General features: G+C 42.2%; 2 protein-coding genes across 2 annotated transcripts in view; one reads left to right on the plus strand and one right to left on the minus strand.

Moving 5' to 3' along the window:
* LOC308094267 (nucleoprotein TPR-like) overlaps window positions 1–11,191 on the minus strand; it is a 39,738-nt gene extending 28,547 nt beyond the window's left edge. Inside the window, exons 1-15 of the mRNA XM_080440810.1 lie at window positions 10,941–11,191; window positions 8,270–8,374; window positions 7,585–7,649; window positions 7,265–7,352; window positions 5,818–5,921; window positions 4,885–5,049; window positions 4,497–4,589; window positions 3,503–3,583; window positions 3,317–3,404; window positions 2,693–2,830; window positions 2,181–2,275; window positions 1,547–1,744; window positions 1,225–1,332; window positions 740–990; window positions 440–603 (exon numbers count right to left, since the gene is read on the minus strand). Coding sequence (XP_080296936.1) covers window positions 440–603; window positions 740–990; window positions 1,225–1,332; window positions 1,547–1,744; window positions 2,181–2,275; window positions 2,693–2,830; window positions 3,317–3,404; window positions 3,503–3,583; window positions 4,497–4,589; window positions 4,885–5,049; window positions 5,818–5,921; window positions 7,265–7,352; window positions 7,585–7,649; window positions 8,270–8,374; window positions 10,941–11,091 — 1,894 coding nt within the window. The 5' untranslated portion in view covers window positions 11,092–11,191. The remainder of the gene's footprint in view (window positions 1–439; window positions 604–739; window positions 991–1,224; window positions 1,333–1,546; window positions 1,745–2,180; window positions 2,276–2,692; window positions 2,831–3,316; window positions 3,405–3,502; window positions 3,584–4,496; window positions 4,590–4,884; window positions 5,050–5,817; window positions 5,922–7,264; window positions 7,353–7,584; window positions 7,650–8,269; window positions 8,375–10,940) is intronic.
* A 701-nt stretch (window positions 11,192–11,892) lies between these two features.
* Window positions 11,893–18,925, plus strand: odr4 (odr-4 GPCR localization factor homolog). The gene is made up of 14 exons (XM_080440850.1): window positions 11,893–11,968; window positions 12,349–12,452; window positions 12,890–13,015; window positions 13,657–13,749; window positions 14,028–14,134; window positions 14,429–14,465; window positions 14,602–14,745; window positions 15,233–15,328; window positions 15,981–16,028; window positions 16,994–17,122; window positions 17,377–17,491; window positions 17,831–18,025; window positions 18,257–18,313; window positions 18,661–18,925. The coding sequence occupies exons 2-14, from the start codon at window positions 12,354–12,356 to the stop codon at window positions 18,726–18,728; spliced, it is 1,314 nt and encodes a 437-aa protein (XP_080296976.1). The 5' UTR covers window positions 11,893–11,968; window positions 12,349–12,353; the 3' UTR covers window positions 18,729–18,925.
* Window positions 18,926–19,858: the final 933 nt, after the last annotated feature.

Here is a 19,858-nt window from a genome sequence, read left to right on the forward strand (position 1 = left end):
GAAGTTATAGTTATAGTTTATTAGTCAACGTTTTAATCTTGCTGCATATAATTTTCTTATACCTTTCCGAGTAATAGAAATATTGTGATTGATACCTTTATCAATAACAATATTATGTTAATTTGTTACACTGATTTAATTACAATATAAATATGTTCATCAGCCTATAATGCAGTCCTAATGCACAGGAGAGAGAGAGACAGATACATACATACTGACAGACAGTCAGTTTGTTTTGACGTTACGTCGCCAGACAGTATTATTATAGCATGCATCCTGGCAGAAATAAATCCCTGCTCTGCTCAGCATCAATCAAACTCACAAGGCATCACAAGTTTTTAGCGTACTTTGGAGGGACACATTGCACTGGCGTACTTTGATGTAAAAATGTGTACCTGCTACTCAATATGCATACAGGTTGGCAGTTCTGTCATTGTACCTTGAGGAGGCAGGCTGAAGCCAGTGCTCTGGGACAAGAGGATCCTGTACATGTCTCTTTGTCTGCCGTTGGAGTCGGCCAGCTGTTTCTGCTGGTTCCTCTGCTCTTTGAGCTGCTCCAGTTCCTTCTGAAGATTATTCACTGTCCCTTCCAGCTCTGAAACACTGGACACACAGATAGAGAAACAGAAATACAAAGAGGGAGACAGACACAAATTTAAATGCAATACAATAGCGGTACAAGTATTAGTATAAGAGTATCAATGACAGACAGTGCCACTGTTTCTTCTAGTCCCCTTACCGTTTTGATATTACTTGGCCCTTCTGCCTCTCCGTCTCTTCCTCCAGCTGCCTCAGCCTTCCCAGCAGGCTCTGGTTCTGCCTCTGTAGCTCCTCCACACTGCGGAAGGCCACCTGTTGTAGGCTGGTGGCATCGGGGGCACGTTGCGGCCTGGTGAACTCAGAGGAGCTGCTGATGGCAGCAGAACTACCATCCTCCCGGGTCACCTGTCTGCCCCTGGCCTCCTCCAACTCCACCAAGAGAGTGCACACCTGGATGGAGAGAGATAAAAGGGATGAGGAGGTGTCAAATTAACTCAAAGCATCAGAGATTTGCGATGAAAAAAAATCTTTTGAAAAAGTGCAGAGAATAATGTCAGCACTCAGCGGTGAGAATGTCTGAAGTCAGCAGTCTTCTCAGGAGATTAACCTCCATGTCAAACCAATTATTTTGTAAGGAGACAAGTCTCATCATCCAATCTCGTCATAATTTTGATCCGTGTGTACCTGTGTTGATGTGTCCTCCAGCTGTCTCTCCACCCTGAGTTTGTCTCGATCCAGAGCAGAGCATCGCTGTTTGGCCTCCTCTCCCTCCTTCTGCAAACTGTGGATCTCCTAATGTTAAAGAAATAACATGGAATGCTGAGTGTCCATTAGCAACGATGCTAACCTCATTTCAAAGTGTACATGTGTACTGTCTATTTTAATTAATTCGTTTTTTAAAGAAGTCAATTTTCTTTTCCATCAACAGGACTCCTGAATGAAAGACTAAGTGTGATGCAAGTGTGATACACACACAGACAAAAACACCCATCCTGCCTCTCCTCACCATTCGAGCCTGCTCCAGTTTGTGGCACAGAGAAGCCATGGATTTCTGCAGGCTCTCATACTCTTCTCTCTGCCGTTTAAGAACGGGGGCCTTAGACTCCACTTCCTCGACGATCTCATCCAGCACCCTGCTGACACGCCGAGTCTCCTGCTTCTCTAGCTGCAGCAGAGTTTGACACTCTGCGTAGGCGTTATACAACTAGAGCCATATTGGGAAATTAGAAATGGTGAAGGGAAACAGGGGAAAGACATTAGGACCTGTTAATTGTCTCTGCGCAATGTGCATAACTGTTCTCCAAGTTTCCAGCAGGTGGCATTCGTTCGTTTGTTTGACTCGACAGCAAATTCGAACGGGAAACACTAATGACACATTTATGTGTTTCCCGTTTAAATCTGCTGCCAAGCCAATCAAACAAAGCTATGGGAAAATGAACCGGAAAAGGAAATGGATATGCGACCTTCTGAAAACCCAGGACTACAGTTATCACAGAGCATATTATCTTGACTTCACGGTTATGAAAGCTGTGTAGTTGTAAAAGACAAATGGGAACATTAACGCCTGATTTACTTGTCGTACAACCAAGTCTCTGGCTGAAAATAATTGATAACTGAAAATCTATCATTTGCACGCTCACCTCAAAGAACTTCATGCCAGGCTTGACAATCTCAGCTATGGCAGCTGCAGAGGGACACATGGAGTCTAACTGCTCCTCGGACAGAGAGGGCACACCTACAGAACACACACACACACACAAAGTATAAACAGTTATCAAGACCCTGTTGAAGACCTAAGTATCAAAACGGATTGGTCTTCTGTTGCCTTGCTCATCTGCCAAAATAAACCCCGATATATGTTTTCACCTGAAGACGGAGTGCCTCAGTATTTTTTTCCTTAGTCTGCCTCACCACAAGCAGAACTTTGTTTACCTTTGCTTCTATTCCTATACCGGTTCCACTGAAGAGCACCTGTTTTGAGCCACTGTGATTGAACCCAGGCAGCGCTTCCTTATTCTTTTGCTATAAACAGTTATGCCCATAAATCATAACTCCTCAGCTCTAGTTGAGATATCAGTGCATGTGTCTGTCTGTATTTGGGTGGTATATGTACAGTAGTTGGGTGGAATAGGTGCATGTCGTGTATTCTTACAGCAGCGTTTGGCAGTAGCCCTCAGTGTGGCGTTCTCCACCTCCTTCTCCAACTTCTTCACCTTCTCTTTAAGCTCTGCCTCCATCCGAGCCTTAAGCCCCTCCTCTTCCAACGCCTTCTTCTCCAGAACCTTATTGGCTATAAGCAATCATGTAGGGACATCCATCACATATACAGTATATATATCAACATCAACTAACAATGTCATGTCCAATTTATGCGTTTGATATTTATCTAATATCTGACTTTACTTCTAATTTAACTTATAAATATAACTTAGAGGATATTGAATATATTCTGCAACATACAAAGAATGTAAAGTAGAAGAAAAATAAATTTGATTAGCCACACCACACGTTTCCACAAACAAGGAATTTGACTTTGTCTGGTCTCTCTTTAAGGTCACACAAAATACACATAACAAATTAAATAGACATTAGTATACTATAATGCACTACAGTATTGTAGTATGTAATAATAGTAAGGTTAAATCCAATGCTCTCCAATCTTTGGCTTTGTGTGTGTGTGTGTGTGTGTGTGTGTGTGTGTGTGTGTGTGTGTGTGTGTGTGTGTGTGTGTGTGTGTGTGTGTGTCTCTCTCTCTCTCTCTCGCACTCGCTCTTACCCTCTCCACTGTCTTTGACCAGCTTGGCAAGCTCTTCTACAGCTCTGCTCAGTTCCTGGTTCTTTTTCTCAGATTCCGACGCTGAACCCTACACGAGTAACACACGTCACATCATCACATTATACATACTGGAGCAGGAATTAAATTGGTGTTTATTTAACGCAGTTATCTTGCAATCTTCCTTACTTTGTAGAGTGAGGACAACTTGATGTGAGAGTTGAGTTCATTGCGATATTTCTCCTCCATAGCACTCTGTTGGTCTTTAGCCTGGAGACAGGGACAGACAGAATGAATGTAGACTAGCTGCCGGGACAGACAGAATGGATGTCATCTAGGTACGAGATGTGTGCAGGGACAGACAGAATGAATGTAGACCATCTAGGTAAAGGATGTGTGCACAAACTCAAAGACATGTGGTGGAGCCCTGCATTGGGATTGGGATACGGCGGTTCCCAATGCAAATCTCGCAGGAGCGGGCGGTTTTTAGGTTGCTGCAGGCGGTGCAACAAAAACCTGCATGTCCCGGAATAACCAAGGAGTATTGAAAGAGGTCAGATATGTCACCTTCTAAGCACTGGGGGGCAAACTAGAGCCAAAATATTGATTGTAATGCCTTGAAGTCAATAAGAGATGGGTGGACAAGCATATAAAATATATATTATAAATAATCTTTGAATGATTGTGACCTTTATCAAATAATCAGTGCAGAAAAAAAGGGCTTGAACACATGGTTTCCGGATATTTTTTTATTTTTTTTGCACACTATATAATTTTATTGGGGTATCTAAAGCGCACAGAGTCAGTTTGATTAAGTCTGATGGGGCAGTATGGGCGGTCAGTGGACGAATGCTGTTGTTGTGAGTTATTGACAGTCTCAATTAGGAAGAGAACATAATTTAACTAAATAGACACCTATTTATTAATACTGATCAGCAGCTAGCCCAGCGTGTGTCTGTCCATGCATCAGTGGTGCTGAAATGGTCAAATTCTGCCCCCTCTCTCTCATGTGGTCTTCTTGTTTGTATTTGGGTCCAAATGAAAATATGAAATCCAGCAGGAGCAGGAAGCAGACCATGTGGCCCAAATAAAGTGGAAGCACTCTTGTCAAAATAAAAACAAGAACTTGTGGATTTGCTGTTCAAGAAATACGAATTAACCATAGTAGCCTAGTGTGTGTTACCTGTTTTAGTTTATTATTGAGATCTTCAGCTCTCTTATAGTGGCTGTTACTGGTCTCCTTCAGAGAAGCCAACTGGCTCTCCAGTCGGGTCACCTGGATGAGAGAAAGAGAGACAAATGTCACCTGCTCTACAGAAATCAGACAGGTAACACTATGAAGTATGAACACATCTTAAATCTACAATCTATCAATCTACTCAGATTGGTATTTTTCATAACGGTATGAACAGAAAATAATAATACATTACAGGTCCATTTGTTGTGTTCTAGTTGTGTTCTAGTTTTCTAGTGTGTGTGTGTGTGTGTGTGTGTGTGTGTGTGTGTGTGTGTGTGTGTGTGTGTGTGTGTGTGTGTGTGTGTGTGTGTGTGTGTGTGTGTGTGTGTGTTACCTGTTCCTTTGTGTTGTCCAGACTGCAGCGTACGTCCAGGAGCTCTTTGCCTTTCTCTCTGTTGGTGTTGATAAGTTCCTCTGTTTTGGTCTTCAGCTCAGCGTTCAGCCACTCATTTTGTTTCTTGAGTAACTCCTTCTCCTGCTCCATGCGCTTCTCCCGGTGCTACAATACACAAAATAAGGGGGGGAGAAGGAAAAAAAAGACCAATGCATTTCTTAAAATCATCTACTTTTAACACAGGTGATCTAATAGTTTTGATGTGTTACTGGCTGTTAAAGTAAAATGACACTTTGGTAGAGGTTTGGGTTGTGTAGTTACCTCTACATGATGTATCTCTAAATACACTGCAGACGCAGAGATATCTTCAATATTTGCTCCGTTGATTAGAAATTTATATTCCAAAATAGTCTCCTCACTGACTTACATTGCACAGTAAAACGGGTCTCAAAGTCACACTTTTAGCACACAAACTAACACAGAAAACTGTTGTGTGGATTTAGAAGGCATTTGTAGAATCGGTCTCAATGGCTTAAGAACAAATTTATGAGTTTAATAATGTCATACATTGACAGAATCCACTTAGTTTGCTTTAGTTTATGTGTTAAAATATTTTCAATGTGCTATTTTCAAATCAACGGATAAACTATTGAAGATATCTTTCCAATATTTGGAGTTACATCATGGCACGGTAGCTTACAACCGTTACCCAAACCTCAACCAAAGTGTAATTTGTAATAAAGTAAGTAAGTAAAATTGTATTACATATGATGTAACAAAATACAGCCTATAATAATGCACAATGGTAATAACATTCAAGTGCTGGATATTTCATTAAAGAGAATTTAACAATGAATCATTATTGACAGTAACTCAGTCTAATTGCCTAAAAGCTATCTTTAAAACGAGTAGTCTATTATATCCAGTGTGTACCTGTATGGACACTTCAGATGACTGTATCTCATCCAGTTTTAACTGCAGCTCGATCTTGGCTTTGCTGGTCTCTGACAGCTTCTCATTCAGGCGCTTCACATCCTCTGCAAATAGAAACAAATCAGTTCAGAAGACACTCTACCCCCCCCCCCTCCCAATTTACTTGTTATGCCAATTCCCCCATGTATTGTAGTCCCTGTAGGCTGCAGTAAATGATATAAAAGAGGGGGTGCAAAACAGACTTCTAAACTAGGTATTCTAGTGTGTAGGTAATATTTGCTCCATGAATCCAATACAGTACAATATTAATTTCAGGCATAAATTAATATTAAAAGGAACATATGTTTAAAAATAAAACATGTTTAGCCAACTGTCTAGAAGTTATATGCGGTATACTTTACTGCTGACAATTTCCAGTTTTCTTGACATTCCAAGGACTCAAGAGCCAATGGTTTCTTTCAGCATGGTACTGTACCGTATGCAGATTGAAGTCAATGGGAGAAACATGCAATAGCACCAGTATGGTCCTTTAAATATCAATATTTATTTGACACCATCTAATGTTGTGGTAGTTATACTCTTAACACATTGGGTGCCAGCATTTTTTCATAACAACTTACGTTGGGTGCCAGCATTCTCCCCATTGACTGCGCTTTGCTGTTTAAAGCTCTAGACTCCACGAGGAGCAAATCCATGTAAAAAAAAACATCCATTCATGTTGCGCGATGACCCTGGCTACAGCCTGGAACGATAACATTTCACTCGCGAGTTACAATGGGGGGGGATCGCGCATCGCGCATGACCGGTTTTCCCCACCGGAAACAGATTCGGAGATATAGGTGTTTTAAAGAAGGAAATAGACAGGAAGTGGATGGGAGCCATGTTTTTGTTTTTCCGGTGATCTATCTGGCCTATCCTTCTCAAGATCACAATGGGTACTCCCAGAGCTGCTCTAGCCCCGCCCGTGTGGAGAAAAACGAAAAAAACAAAAAGACATATTTCACGGTCTGGACCGTGTTCGGCACCGGACCGCTACTCTGCGCAAACACGGTTCAGACCGTGTTTGGCACCCGATGTGTTAACAGTAAACAGAATTGAAGCTCGACTAAAACAATTATTCATCAATATTAAAATCGCAATTCGATATTGACAAGTTGGTCAACATCTGACCAAGCATCAGATGTTTGACGCAATAGGCTTTCCTGTCGTGTTGCATGTTAATGAGGACAACATGATTTAAGCTTCCAAGCCTATCGGTATGCAACTGAAATGGCGTGGGGCAGCACGATTCTTATTCTTTAAAAAAAAAGAAAAAAAGAATTTCACAAGAAGACTAAGTAAGATCCAGCGTTACCACTAAACATAATGTGCATGTTTGAACATCATAGGCCTTGTTTGTACTGTGTGCATATATGTATAGTTGCTGTCGTTGTGGTGGAAGTCTCACCAATATAGTTTTCCACTTCCTGGTTTCTCTTCTCCAGGAGTCTGGCCAGCTCTCTCCTCTCTGCCTCAATTTCATACTTGGCTTTGGTCTGATACACATAATACACACACACAATTATTATTTTTTTAATCCAGATTTTACATGCGTTTGCATTTCAAATAAAGTTTAGGTTGTGTAAAAATGGGGCATATTGAGTAATGTTAAAGCGTAGTGCAATTTCAAATGATACTCACTACGCATGTTACCGTGTGCGCGTGTGTGTGTGTGTGTGTGTGTGTGTGTGTGTGTGTGTGTGTGTGTGTGTGTGTGTGTGTGCCCACCTGCTGTACTGGTTTGTCATCAGAGCTCTCTCCCTCTATTCCCTTCAGAGTGCTCAGCTCCTCATCTTCATAGAGACAGTAGAATAGGTATAAGGACAAATTCTTTATTCAGTAAAACAAATCATGTGGTCCATCTGAGGACAAAGTTCCTTTTGCTCGAAAAACAGAGCTACTATGGGAGCCCAGGCCGACTGAGCACTGTGGAAGTCTAATACCAAACAACTGAAGCCTGGACACCTCATTAAAGATGACTTCAGACAGACCATAAACAGAAATGGCTCCGAGATAGCACACATGCTATTCAGAATTCAGAGAATACTGAATAAAACACATATTTAACGTGAGGATAAACATTTTCAGGAAAAAAATATATATATGTTTTAGGGGGTTTTGCAAAGAATTCTGATGCTGTGCTGAATCTTTGACTTTCTTTAAAACCAAAGGGAGCCACGCCCAATATTGACCAATATTAGCATTATACATCTGCATGATTTCTGTCAATATTGTGCAGCTGTACTGGATACAAATGACTACAGGTCAGTTACAATGAAGAGGGTCTTTGTTGTTTCCATGGGAACAAGGGAAATTTATGGCTTGTAGTTCTCGGATCTCACAGGAAGAATCCCTCTCACATTTAATACAATTTAGTTTTTTAATTCTCTGTAGTCTACGAGAGTATACTCACCAAGTCTCTTATTCTCTTCTTTGACCTTCTGTAGGTCTCTACTGATAGTCAAGGTCTGCTCCTGACTCTCCGTCAGTCTTTTCTCGACATCAAAATACTGCTGCTCTGTAGGGGCAAACAACATAAAAAGATATATTAGACACATTATGAAAAATCTGTCTCCATCCCTTCAGAAACCAAACATCGCCTCATCGAAATAGAATTTCCTCACAACTATTTATGTACATATTACAAATTAGAAATGAAGGTGATCCTACTTACTATAGTAAATCACTCATTTTCAAGCAAACAATACTTGTAGAAGAGGACATCATGAACAATGTGTGTGGACCACACAGTGGTGTGATGACTGCCGCTTTAAGTGACACGTTACTACTGTAGACTAGCCTGGGATCAATATCATTTTCGGGTTTCTGAGCCGGTCGGAGCGGAAATAACTTTGCGTCATCAGGTGGCTGGAACCCACGAACCGTAACCTTCGGTGCCGTGCACCTCCAAAATGATTCCCCTAGTTTAAAATGTGTTTGATTGGTATAATCGTTTTTTGTTTTTTTTTGTATAATAATATGGTATGTTCATCTTTTATTCTAACTCGTGGCGCGACAAGCGAACGATTATGTGGGGAACAAAAACAATGTGACGCCAACCAGAACCCGACACCGCCACACGATTTCCTTTTTTCTAAACCGGATCACACGGCTCAGTTTGGAACGAATACCAGGCTTTCCTCCGCCTGGTGACACGAGGTTAACTGTAGACATGGCGCTGGGGCCAGGGTATAGCCTTTGGTAGACTGGACAATTGAGGAAATAGTTTCAGGGCATAACCTATGGTAGACAGGAGTGGACATTGGGGAAAGTTGTGCCAAGATATAGCAGCCGATACCCGATACTGGACATGCCAGGCCATTGGAGAAAGGTTGTTGTGTGCCATGGCATAGCAGCCTATGGACACTGGGGGGAACACTGCCAGCTAGTGATGAGCGGGCCGACCCGTAACCCGCAGGTCAACCCGCGGCGCGGGTGGTCGAGTCAGGATTTCAGAGGCAATTATGCGGGCTGCGGGTGAGCGGGTCAGCCGCTCTCACACGCAAAAAAAAAAAACCTATTTTGAACAACATGCTTGTTTATTTAGCCCATGACAATGTTGTGCTACTGTAGGCATTTAAAGCGACTTTGGGTACTTAAAAGAGCACTATATAAATCTGAGCTATTATGATGATGATGATGATTATCTTTTTTTTCCCACCGCGGGTCGCAGGGCGGGTTGAGCCATAGATTTATAAATGGGTTCGCGGGGCGGGTTGAGGCGGGTTGAGTTCCGTGGCGGGGCGGGTCATGAAAAAACCCGACCCGCACATCACTACTGCCAGCCAGAGCATGGCTTATGGTAGACTGGAGGACACATTGGGGGAGAGTAGTGCCAAGGCATATCCTATGGACATTTGAAGAATATAGTGCCAGGGCATGGCCTATGGTAGACAGGACATGGGGGGGAAAGTAGTGCCAAGACAGTGGTACAATGGACAATGGGAGAAATTAGTGCCAGGGAACTGTCTTGTTAAATCTTCAGCATTTAAGCAAATTCCTTCTCCAGCAACATGATAGATACAGGCAACGTGGGAGGAAGAACGTTTTGACATGCCATTTGGCATTTAGCAGCTTTTGAACCCAATACAAAAAGGGCAGGGGGGGCAGGCAGTCGCCACCCCGTGCACGCCACTGGGAAGTGGGATCACAGAGCAACACTCAACTTTTATATTATTATACAGATAGTTAACAACAGGTTAGCTTTCATCACAATTTTAAACAAATGTCACCTGCTAAATGATATAATTAATGCTGTCACGAATCATGATGTGCATTCAGCATCCCTTCACTCTCATTGGCTGTATATCGATCACGTATTCATGTTGTTGATTATGAATCATCAACATGATCTAGAAAGCGGGGTCGCGTTACTCGCCCGCTAAATAGTTAGCTAGATAAGTAGCCTTGACAAGACAGTCAGTCTTGGATGATTTTCAAAACAGTGTTTGCGGTTTCTCCCTTTTTGGTCCGCATATCTACATAAACGTTCAGATTTCAAATAAAAAGTGCTGACCCCATGGCCACGGATGTTACAATTATGTACGGGCCCTCAGAAGTACCCGTATATTCCGTATTGTTCAATAGAAAGCATTTTAATCCGATCGGTGACATTTTATCATAGTAATAATGTATGTATAATGCCATAAACCTCCCAACCGATAGGGTCGCATAATAGAAAGCATACGGAGAAGATCGGCCACCAATCGGAGTAAAATGCTTTTTATTGAACAATACGGAATATACGGGTACGTTTGAGGGGCCGTACATAATTGTAATATCTGTGGCCATGGGGTAAGCACTTTATATTTGAAATCTGAACGTTCATGTAGATGTGCGGACCAAAAAGGGAGAAAGTGCAAAGACTATTTAGAAAATTATCTAAGACGGTCATGACAGATGGCCGATTGTGATCCGAGGCTACCGGGTGAAGAAGACCCCATAATAACCCCCCCGTTCAACAGTGGACAAACACACAACACTGTCACATCTTTAGTCCGTTTATGAAGTGTCTTGTTTGAGACCCAGGAGTTCTGTTGTTATCTCGGATGACATTTTCACCCGGGTTATTATCACTCACTCACCCAGGTCGGCTTTGAAGCGCTCATGTTCCGTCTTGAGCGCGTCGTTGGTGCTCTGCAGCTCGGTTATAAACTTCTCCAGCTTGTTCTGGACGCCTTTCGGCAGCTTATTCAGCTCCGTCCGCTCCAGAGCCTGGAGCAGAACGGCCGACATGGCTCCTAAAGCTCCAAATCACCCCCCAAAAAGCTAATGGAAACTCTTTAATCTGACTACTACTGGATGAGAATGTGTTGGCCGTACAGATGAACCTGAACCACGCTATCACATCATAGATATGCGACGGAAACAGTTTTGCATCACCGTTGCCGTTGCCAGATTTTTCGAGAGAAATGAGTAACCGGGTCTAAGAAAACAAGCCCAAAAGAAGCAACTAGGGCTAGGCCACATGAGCGCTTTGAAAATAGCCGATCTACAAGCTCAACACGTGTTGTGAGCTTGTAGATCTGCTATTTTCAAAAACTCTTGCAATAAAATGTGGAATATTTTTTTAAACATTCTAACAACACAAATGCTCCCTGGCACAAAACATTTTCATGAAAATATTTGAGAACCACTGGTTTAAATAATAATTAAAACATTTGGAAGCAAGGCTAAATAAGCAAGTACACTTTAGAAACAAAACCCCAAAAAACGGAACCCGCAACTACCAATATTTTTACAAGCAACTTTACAGAAAAACAAGCCCAAAGTTGCTTATAATAAGCCGACATGGCAACCCTGCTTTTGCACTCTGTGGCTCTGCGCCTGCGCAAAACACATTTGATTTTATTCACAAATCCTAGTTTTGATTGTTTTTATTTTAATTGGACAATTAGCCCAAAATAAAACAAAAGAAAAAAATGTGTATTAAGAGGCTATAATGTTTCTACAAGAGTAAATAGCCCAACAACGTTATCACATGCAGCAAAGCATTGTGGTAGTTGTAGTGATCCGGCTCTGCTGACGCGCAGTCTAGCGACAGCTGTCAACAAGAACACCGGTGTGGGCTGACTGGGCTCATGTGGGAGCTGTGGTTTCAATCTATATTCAGGTATTTAAACACTGATCATTTATGATGCATGTATCTTAGTTGAGCTTGTATGTGTGGTCAGTTGTGTAGATAAAGAGGGTGAATATTATACCCACATGGCCTTAGCAAAGTTAACTTACTTACTACTCTGTAATAAAATGTAACACACAACAAAGGAAACATTAACGTTATGTTAACCATCACTGGTGTGTCAGTGACACAGTCTACGTGCAGGTGACACAGTGACACAGTGTCACCTGCACGTAGACTGTAATTTGTAACGTACTGTAGCTAAATGTGAAATTGTTGTCCTTGTTGCTCATTCTCTCTCTCTCTCTCTCTCTCTCTCTCTCTCTCTCTCTCTCTCTCTCTCTCTCTCTCTCTCTCATCCGTCTCTCTAGTCAGCATGGGTCGTGGTTATATAGTAGAGGATGGAGTGGAACATTATCTGTCAGGCCTCTGTGCATCAGGAGCAGCGGGGGTGACAGGTCTGCTCATTGGCCAGGTAAGACTGTCATGTTGATGCAGAGGTATTAAGGAACTGTTGAGGCTGTTTATTTGCAGAGAGTGTTCTGTTGTTCCGACCATCTTTGTTCACAACATCTTACATATAACAGTGGCATCTTGGACACCTGGAACACAAAATACACATGTTGTAATACCCAATGCTAATACCCACACTCTGACTCCCATCCTGGGTCTAAAATTGTGTTTAGGTGTCACTTTTCTGTCACATGCATGGTCAGTCCACTATCCAGAGTGTTTTACCTTCATTGAGACAGATTAAGCTGATGGGGATTGGGGACACACCACACCATGGCTCTGGCATGATTCGATCCCAGGCCAGCAGTGGCTCCAGTACATGTATTTCCAGAGGCTACTACACCGTTTCTGGACTCTGTACCATGTAAGATTAACTTGTATCATCTGCCCCCTTTCCAGAGCTCTGCACAGAGAGATTTTGTTGTCATGGCAACACAGACCCCCCAGAGGGAAGAATCTACTCCAGTAACTGGGAGCTTATTGAGCAAACAAGACCTGGAGTGGTCCACTGAGCATGCCCGACAGGTAACCTCAGAATCATCTTTATTGTTACATCACAGGTAACCTCAACCTGTTATGTACACAACTATATGCCAGTGTTTACCTTGGAAACATTACCTTTTTGTATTTTTATTTGCATCAAAGAGAATAAAATGTATTTAAAAATAAACAAATAACACTCATCTTCATTAAGACAAGTTATGTGACAATTACACAGTCATAGAACAGGATTAAACACAGTTGCCACCAAAGTATTTATGGAGCTCCTGGCTGTTGAGGATCAGTGAGCTGCTGTTATTTAGATGTCAGAAAGGATACCTTAAAGTCATACTGTGTAACTTTTTCAATTAAAGCTGCACTATCTGTAGCTTTCCTGTTCTACCCCGGATTTGAACCCAGGTGTTCTGTGTGAATCAATAGAATGTTTTTAACACTGATCTAATAGAGCCTGCCTGAATTTAGACCTTCAGGTCAAAAGTTGTGTCAAACCAGAAACAGGATTGTCTCAAAGGTCTCAATAAAAGAGAAGGGAGACCAAATACAACCACCCCAATTGTGTGTGTTAACTTGTAGGTGCTGCTGTTATCTTGTTGTTAATCTGTACTTGTGTGTTTCTCGTTTGTACTTGTTGTGTGTTATGACAGTATTCTTCTGTGTGTTTCCAGGTGTCCAGGATGCTGCCTGGAGGCCTGTCTGTACTGGGAATCTTCATGATTACTGATGTTGATGCCAAGGACACACTGAACACTCTGAGACAGGTCAGCTTTACACACACACACACACACACACACACACACACACACACACACACACACACACACACACACACACACACACACACACACACACACACACACACACACACACACACACACACACACACACACACACACTGCTGAAATGGGACAGGTACACATGTTATGTGTGGACTAAAAGTTTACCTAAATGTAAGCTAAAGTTTAAAGTATGTCACATGCATCTGTCATTGCCACTACCTACGATATGTATGTCCTCTGTTTATTGTGTCTGTGTGAAGCTGGTATTTGGAATAGAGAACCTGATCTCCAGAGGTCATCTGTGGAGCCTTGCAGATGATGACATCACAGACCGCATCACATTACACATCAACTCAAAAACCAGAAAGTATCCTTTGACACGAGTTCTTATATTGTTCTGATAATGTTATGTCCACAATCAATGAATGGATAGGAGGGAGGAGGATAGGTTGAGGAAGGGATGGAGAGATGGATGAATGGTCAGATCGAAGGACAGACGCACGGATGAAAGAGACAGTTTAGTTAATGGTTGGGTGATGACTAGGTGCCTGTGGATAGCAGTGTAAATAAGTGAATGAAATGAATAAATCAGTGGGGCATAAATAAATGCTAATAGTATTTTGTGAAGTTTGTGTGAAAGTTCTTTAACCCTCTATGTCAGAACTGTCTGCAGAACCTTTGATGTGAAAGACCCCAAGGTTGGTTCAGCATATATTTTCCTTTGATTCGGTATTGCAGCTGCCATCCGTAGCCATGTTAGCTGAACTGTTCAGATGGGTCATTTTGTCATCTTATCGTACCGCAAGTGAACTGTTTTGTGATTGGCTGTTTCAGAGCACAGCCAAGCCTGCTGATTGGAAGTACCAATCAGGTGTGTGTGCCTCATGGCCAATGGTGTCATGTTCTCTCAGAGTGGAGCTTCTGGTACCCATGCCAGAGAACAGAACAAGCTTAGAAGATGTGGAGAAATGTCTAAAGGTAGGGAGTGGGACACATACAGTCGTACTGTATAGACGAATCCACAGACGCGCTGCCTGTAGGCAATCATAACTGCGGTGTCGCGGTGCGGAGCGGCAGCCACTTGACACTGCAGTTATGATTGTCGTTCTGTGGATTTGTCTATACTGATAACAGCAACAACATTGAGGAGGTGGAAGAATGCCTGGAAGAAGTCAAATGATGTAAACACACACACACACACACACACACACACACACACACACACACACACACACACACACACACACACACACACACACACACACACACACACACACACAGATTTTACATTTGTTTGTATTTCAAATAAAGTTCAGCACACAGCTTTAGAATAAAAACATGAAGCAAAAGTTCATATTTAATGTTCTACTATGCAAAAATGAGTTAAAAGTCAAAGATGATTATGAGGTAAAGAATATTTTTCAGGCATTCAATGGAAATCTTCTCTGGTCAATCTTTGTTTCAGGAGGGACTGAAAACATGGACACACCAGATTGAGAGTGGAGTTTGTCTCATCAATGGAAAGAGGCTACCAGATGACACAGAGCTCTCAGCAGGACAGGTGATAATTGACCTACCTGACTTTTAAAGGCAGGAATTATAGCAGATTTATTACATTTGTTTACCTACTGAATGGAAGGAAGCTAACCTGTCAACAATAGAAGACTGCATTTTTTACTATATTTACAGTAGCAACTCCCACATATTCAAGATGGTGCTTAGAAGGAGCAGCAAACCCGACCTTAACAAACAAAGCCAAAACATTTCATGAAGAAAACAGTAAAGCCTCACACACTGTTAACTAACGGCCGGCACACACCAGAGAATGTGTGCGAGACGCATGCGAGCCCCACATACGCACATGCGCATAGATAGATCCAATCCTATTTTAAAGCTTGCGTATGCGGGGCTCGCGTTATGCTCATGCCTGGTGTAGCCGGTATCATTCATATCAATTGGATCTTTCCAAATGCGCTGTACACGAGCAGTAAATTCCATACGCATACGCACGCTTTGTGCCTGGTGTAGTCCGGGCGTAATATGCTCCCACTGTTTATTGCATGTCTGTATCAGTCTGGATCAGAAATAAATGATCCAGATGTGAACAAAACGTTTAACTTGCAATAAACAGTGGGAGGATATTAGACTTTCTTTTCTTTATTGTTTTCTTAATGAAAAAATAAACGTACCCACTGTCCATCTCTCCTCTTTAGAAGAAGAATGTGAAACAGATACTAAAAGCTCAGCTTCTCACCACACCGGTAAGACACACACACACACGCACGCACGCACGCACACACGCACGCACGCACGCACGCACGCACGCACGCACGCACGCACGCACGCACGCACGCACACACACACACACACACACACACACATTTTCTCCCCATTTAAGTCAGTTCCCCCCATGTGGACTGCAGTTCCTGTTACTGCCAATCTCCACTTTTGTCCTGTGGAGGGTGTAGACAAGCACATGCCTCCTTTGATACACAAGGAGTCAACAGGCGCTTCTTTTTTACCGTACAGTGAGGCACTGGAGGCATGAACTTCCAAGGTTCATGATGCTATCCTTCCCCTCCCTGCTGATCTGGCACCAACCAGTGGGGGTCGCTACTGCAATGACAAAGAAACAGAATCTCTTGCTGGCTACCAGGAAATGAAATTGGATCAAAAAATAAAACTACAATTTCCACAGTTATCATCCCTACTGAACACCATTCCCACAATCATCATATCATAAGAGGGAGTAGTTTACAAAACATATCACATGATCATATAAAAATTCAAGAGGGGTGTAGTTTTATTTCCCTGGTTAAAAGGAATGGATTTTGGCAGGATTGAGACATTAGAAATCTGCATCGACAAAAGTTTTTAAAAAATTACACTTTTTCCAGAACCCCCTTCTGTTGTTGCATGAAGCTGGAAAGCCTCACATTTTGCTATGACTTTTATTTTACCATCATTCATTAAAAAAATATATATATATCTGCACAGCTCTTTACCGTTGTCTCCTGTAGAGTGAATGCAGCCTTTCATTTAGGTGAAATGACCAGACATGTTTCAACTGAAACTAGATAATTTGTTCTATGTTACATAATATAATAGTTGTCATACTATTCTTCTGTCTACGCACAACCACCCATCTCTCTGTCTTCCTCTTCTCTGTTTTTCTGTTTCTCTCTCTCTCTCTCCTCCCATACTGTACTCTCTGTCTGTCTATCAGTCATGTCAGCATGAGCAGCGGACTACAGCTGTGGTGCAGCAGTGTGGAGGTAGTGTGTCAGTGACTGGAATGGTACACGTCAGAGCCTACCTACACAGCAACAAACCAAAAGCTAAACTAGCTGAGAAGGTAAACATTAGAATGCCTCAGACCAGTTTCTCTGGAAAACCAGCTGTAGTCAAGGTCTGACCTGTGTTGAAAACATGCTGTCCTTCAGGTTTTGTGACCTTGAGATTTACCAAATATGTATTTCAAATGTCTTAAAATACATAAATGTACAAAAAGTTTGCTTACTTTAGTGACGAAAATAAATCAAAAACATATTTACAGGGTCCAAATTTTTTTTTATTTTCAAACTTCTAATTAGTTTTATCTGAACACAGCTGTTGAAACGGGATGCGGTGTCCACCGTTGCTGTGAGGGCCCAGATGCTTCTGGAAGAACTGCTGACAGCGGAGGAGGACAACAAGGCCAGCTCCAAAGATGGGCAACAGATTGGTATACAGACACACACATTCGCGCGCACACGCACATGCACACATATAGGCTTGTGCTGGGACGCAAATTCAAACAGAACCAAGACTACATGATGGTCATGGTAGAATGCTTGTCGAGTGTCAGTCCTTAAATTGGATACTTCAACAAAACCTAACTCATTCCGGTCATTTCTACTTGTCTGCACTCTCATTACCATCACAAGAGAGTTTTATCATACAGCGTAAACAAAAAATATAATCCTAAATAATGTTTCATGCAAATAACTTTCGTATCATCTGACTCTGTCTGTCTGTCTGTCTGTCTGTCTGCTCTCTGTGTCTGTCTCTCTTTCTATCTCAGACCGCTTTGCTCTCCCTCGCCGTGTATTCTGTCCGGTCGGCGGTGCAGGGCCTGTGTGTGTGTGCGACTACCAGTTCAGTGACGAAGGCCTTGCAGAGGTGACTGAGCGGCTGAAAGAAATCCTGGACATAGAGGCAGCTGAGCAGGACTTGGACGTCACACTGGAAACAGCAGGGGACATCACAGAGACAGAAGGTGGGGAATGGCTGTGTGGCTCTGCGTTGGCAGAGTGTTGGTGTAATTATTATTACCAACATTAGCATCATTTGTGTTAAATTAGATTCCACGTTATTGATCCCTTGTGGGGAAATTCAAGTATTACAGTAGCCAAGGTATGGTAGTAAAAGCTGAAGTTATATATAGTATAAGGTTTATAGTATAATGTTTGCATGTTTTATGACATTAGTGTGCAATGTCTCTCAACAGTGTATCTAGAGCCCATTGTTGAGAAATCCCTGGTGCCAAAAAAGATCAACTACATTGGTAAATTAAACAAAATGCACCCTGCCTACACCAACATCTTTTGTTCTATGTGTATTGATTGTACATTTGGCCTTTGCGCTTGTTGACCCAAATGTTAACCATCTCTTCTGGTTGGCCTACTCATTGTTCTTCCCAAAATATATTTTTAAAATCTACCCATTCGATTTCAAGTTGTCTTGCTAACTAACAAACACAAAAACATGAATTACAATACCCTCCCACGCATTGCTGCATACTAGAATGACAGGCCTCTCTCACCTAAACTCACCAAACAAAGAATATATAGGAATGGCATTGTGCGTGTGCGTGCGTTCGTTCCTTTTTAATTGACTGCTCTGTGTTTTTAGGTTTAGCAGTTGCCTCTGCAGTCGCCTTGCTTGCCACAGCTGCCTCCCTGCTCTACCTGGACTACTAACATACACACACACACACACACACACACACACACACACACACACACACACACACACACACACACACACACACACACACACACACACACACACACACACACACACACACACACACACACACACACACACACAACCAATGCTTCCTTTGATCATTTCAATCGACTTAAATTAATAAACGTATTTTTGTTGGTTGAGTTACACATGGATACTGTACTGTATATACGGGATGTCTCTCTCCTACCATTCTCTTGTCAGGATAAGACAACCACCTTTGAGCTGCCAGGACTTGTAATAGAATTTCCATTATGGTAAATCAACTGCATTTATAAAGCCCCTTTTCTAGTTTTTAGATCGTCCTCAAAGTGCTTTACGTAGTCCTGAGCCTCATATTCAACCATTCGCATACACACACTGAGGCAGAGGCAGTCAGGCAGAGGCAGCCATGAAAGATGCCAACCTGCTCTTTGGGATTTGGGAGCGGTGTGAGTGTCTTGATCAAGGACACAGCGCACAACACCAGGAAGAGCCATGATCAGATGAGCCTGATGTGATCCTGATTTAATCAGGAACCTTTTTATTAAACCGCTCTAACAGACACTGCCGCCCGGTGCCCCATGACTTCATTGAAGGTTTCCAGTTTTGTCTTGTAATGAACAACATGTCATTCAATTTAAAGCGCTCAATATATTGGTTCTGTGAGCAATGTAGCTACCTACCTGTCTTAGGTAGAAAGGAAAGGATTTGATTTATCTGGAAAACACATCACTGATTGATTGGATGACTTCGTCTTCAACCATTCTCATCTTCATAAATTTGTCCTCACTTCACTAATGCTTATCATAATATGGTACCATTTATGTTTACCCCGTCTGTGTCTCAGAGGAGGGCTTAGTTTAGAAACCCGCCTACCAGTGACATCATCGATGGGGAATCCAAGCTAATAGAAACTGCAGGCTTTCTATTCCTGGAAAGTTAGCATGCTATGATGGAAGCCATTGTTCTTGCGTTCATAAAGAAATAAAAATAAAAATTGGAACTCATGTTTGAAAAAGAAAAAAGCCTAACGATGATGTCACTGGTGGTAGGCGGGTTTCTGAAGTGTCCACAGAGACACAGACCTAGTAGGAAAAAA

The sequence above is a fragment of the Gymnoscopelus braueri genome (genome assembly GCF_963280865.1).
Source record: "Gymnoscopelus braueri genome assembly, chromosome: 10".
NCBI lineage: Eukaryota > Metazoa > Chordata > Actinopteri > Myctophiformes > Myctophidae > Gymnoscopelus > Gymnoscopelus braueri.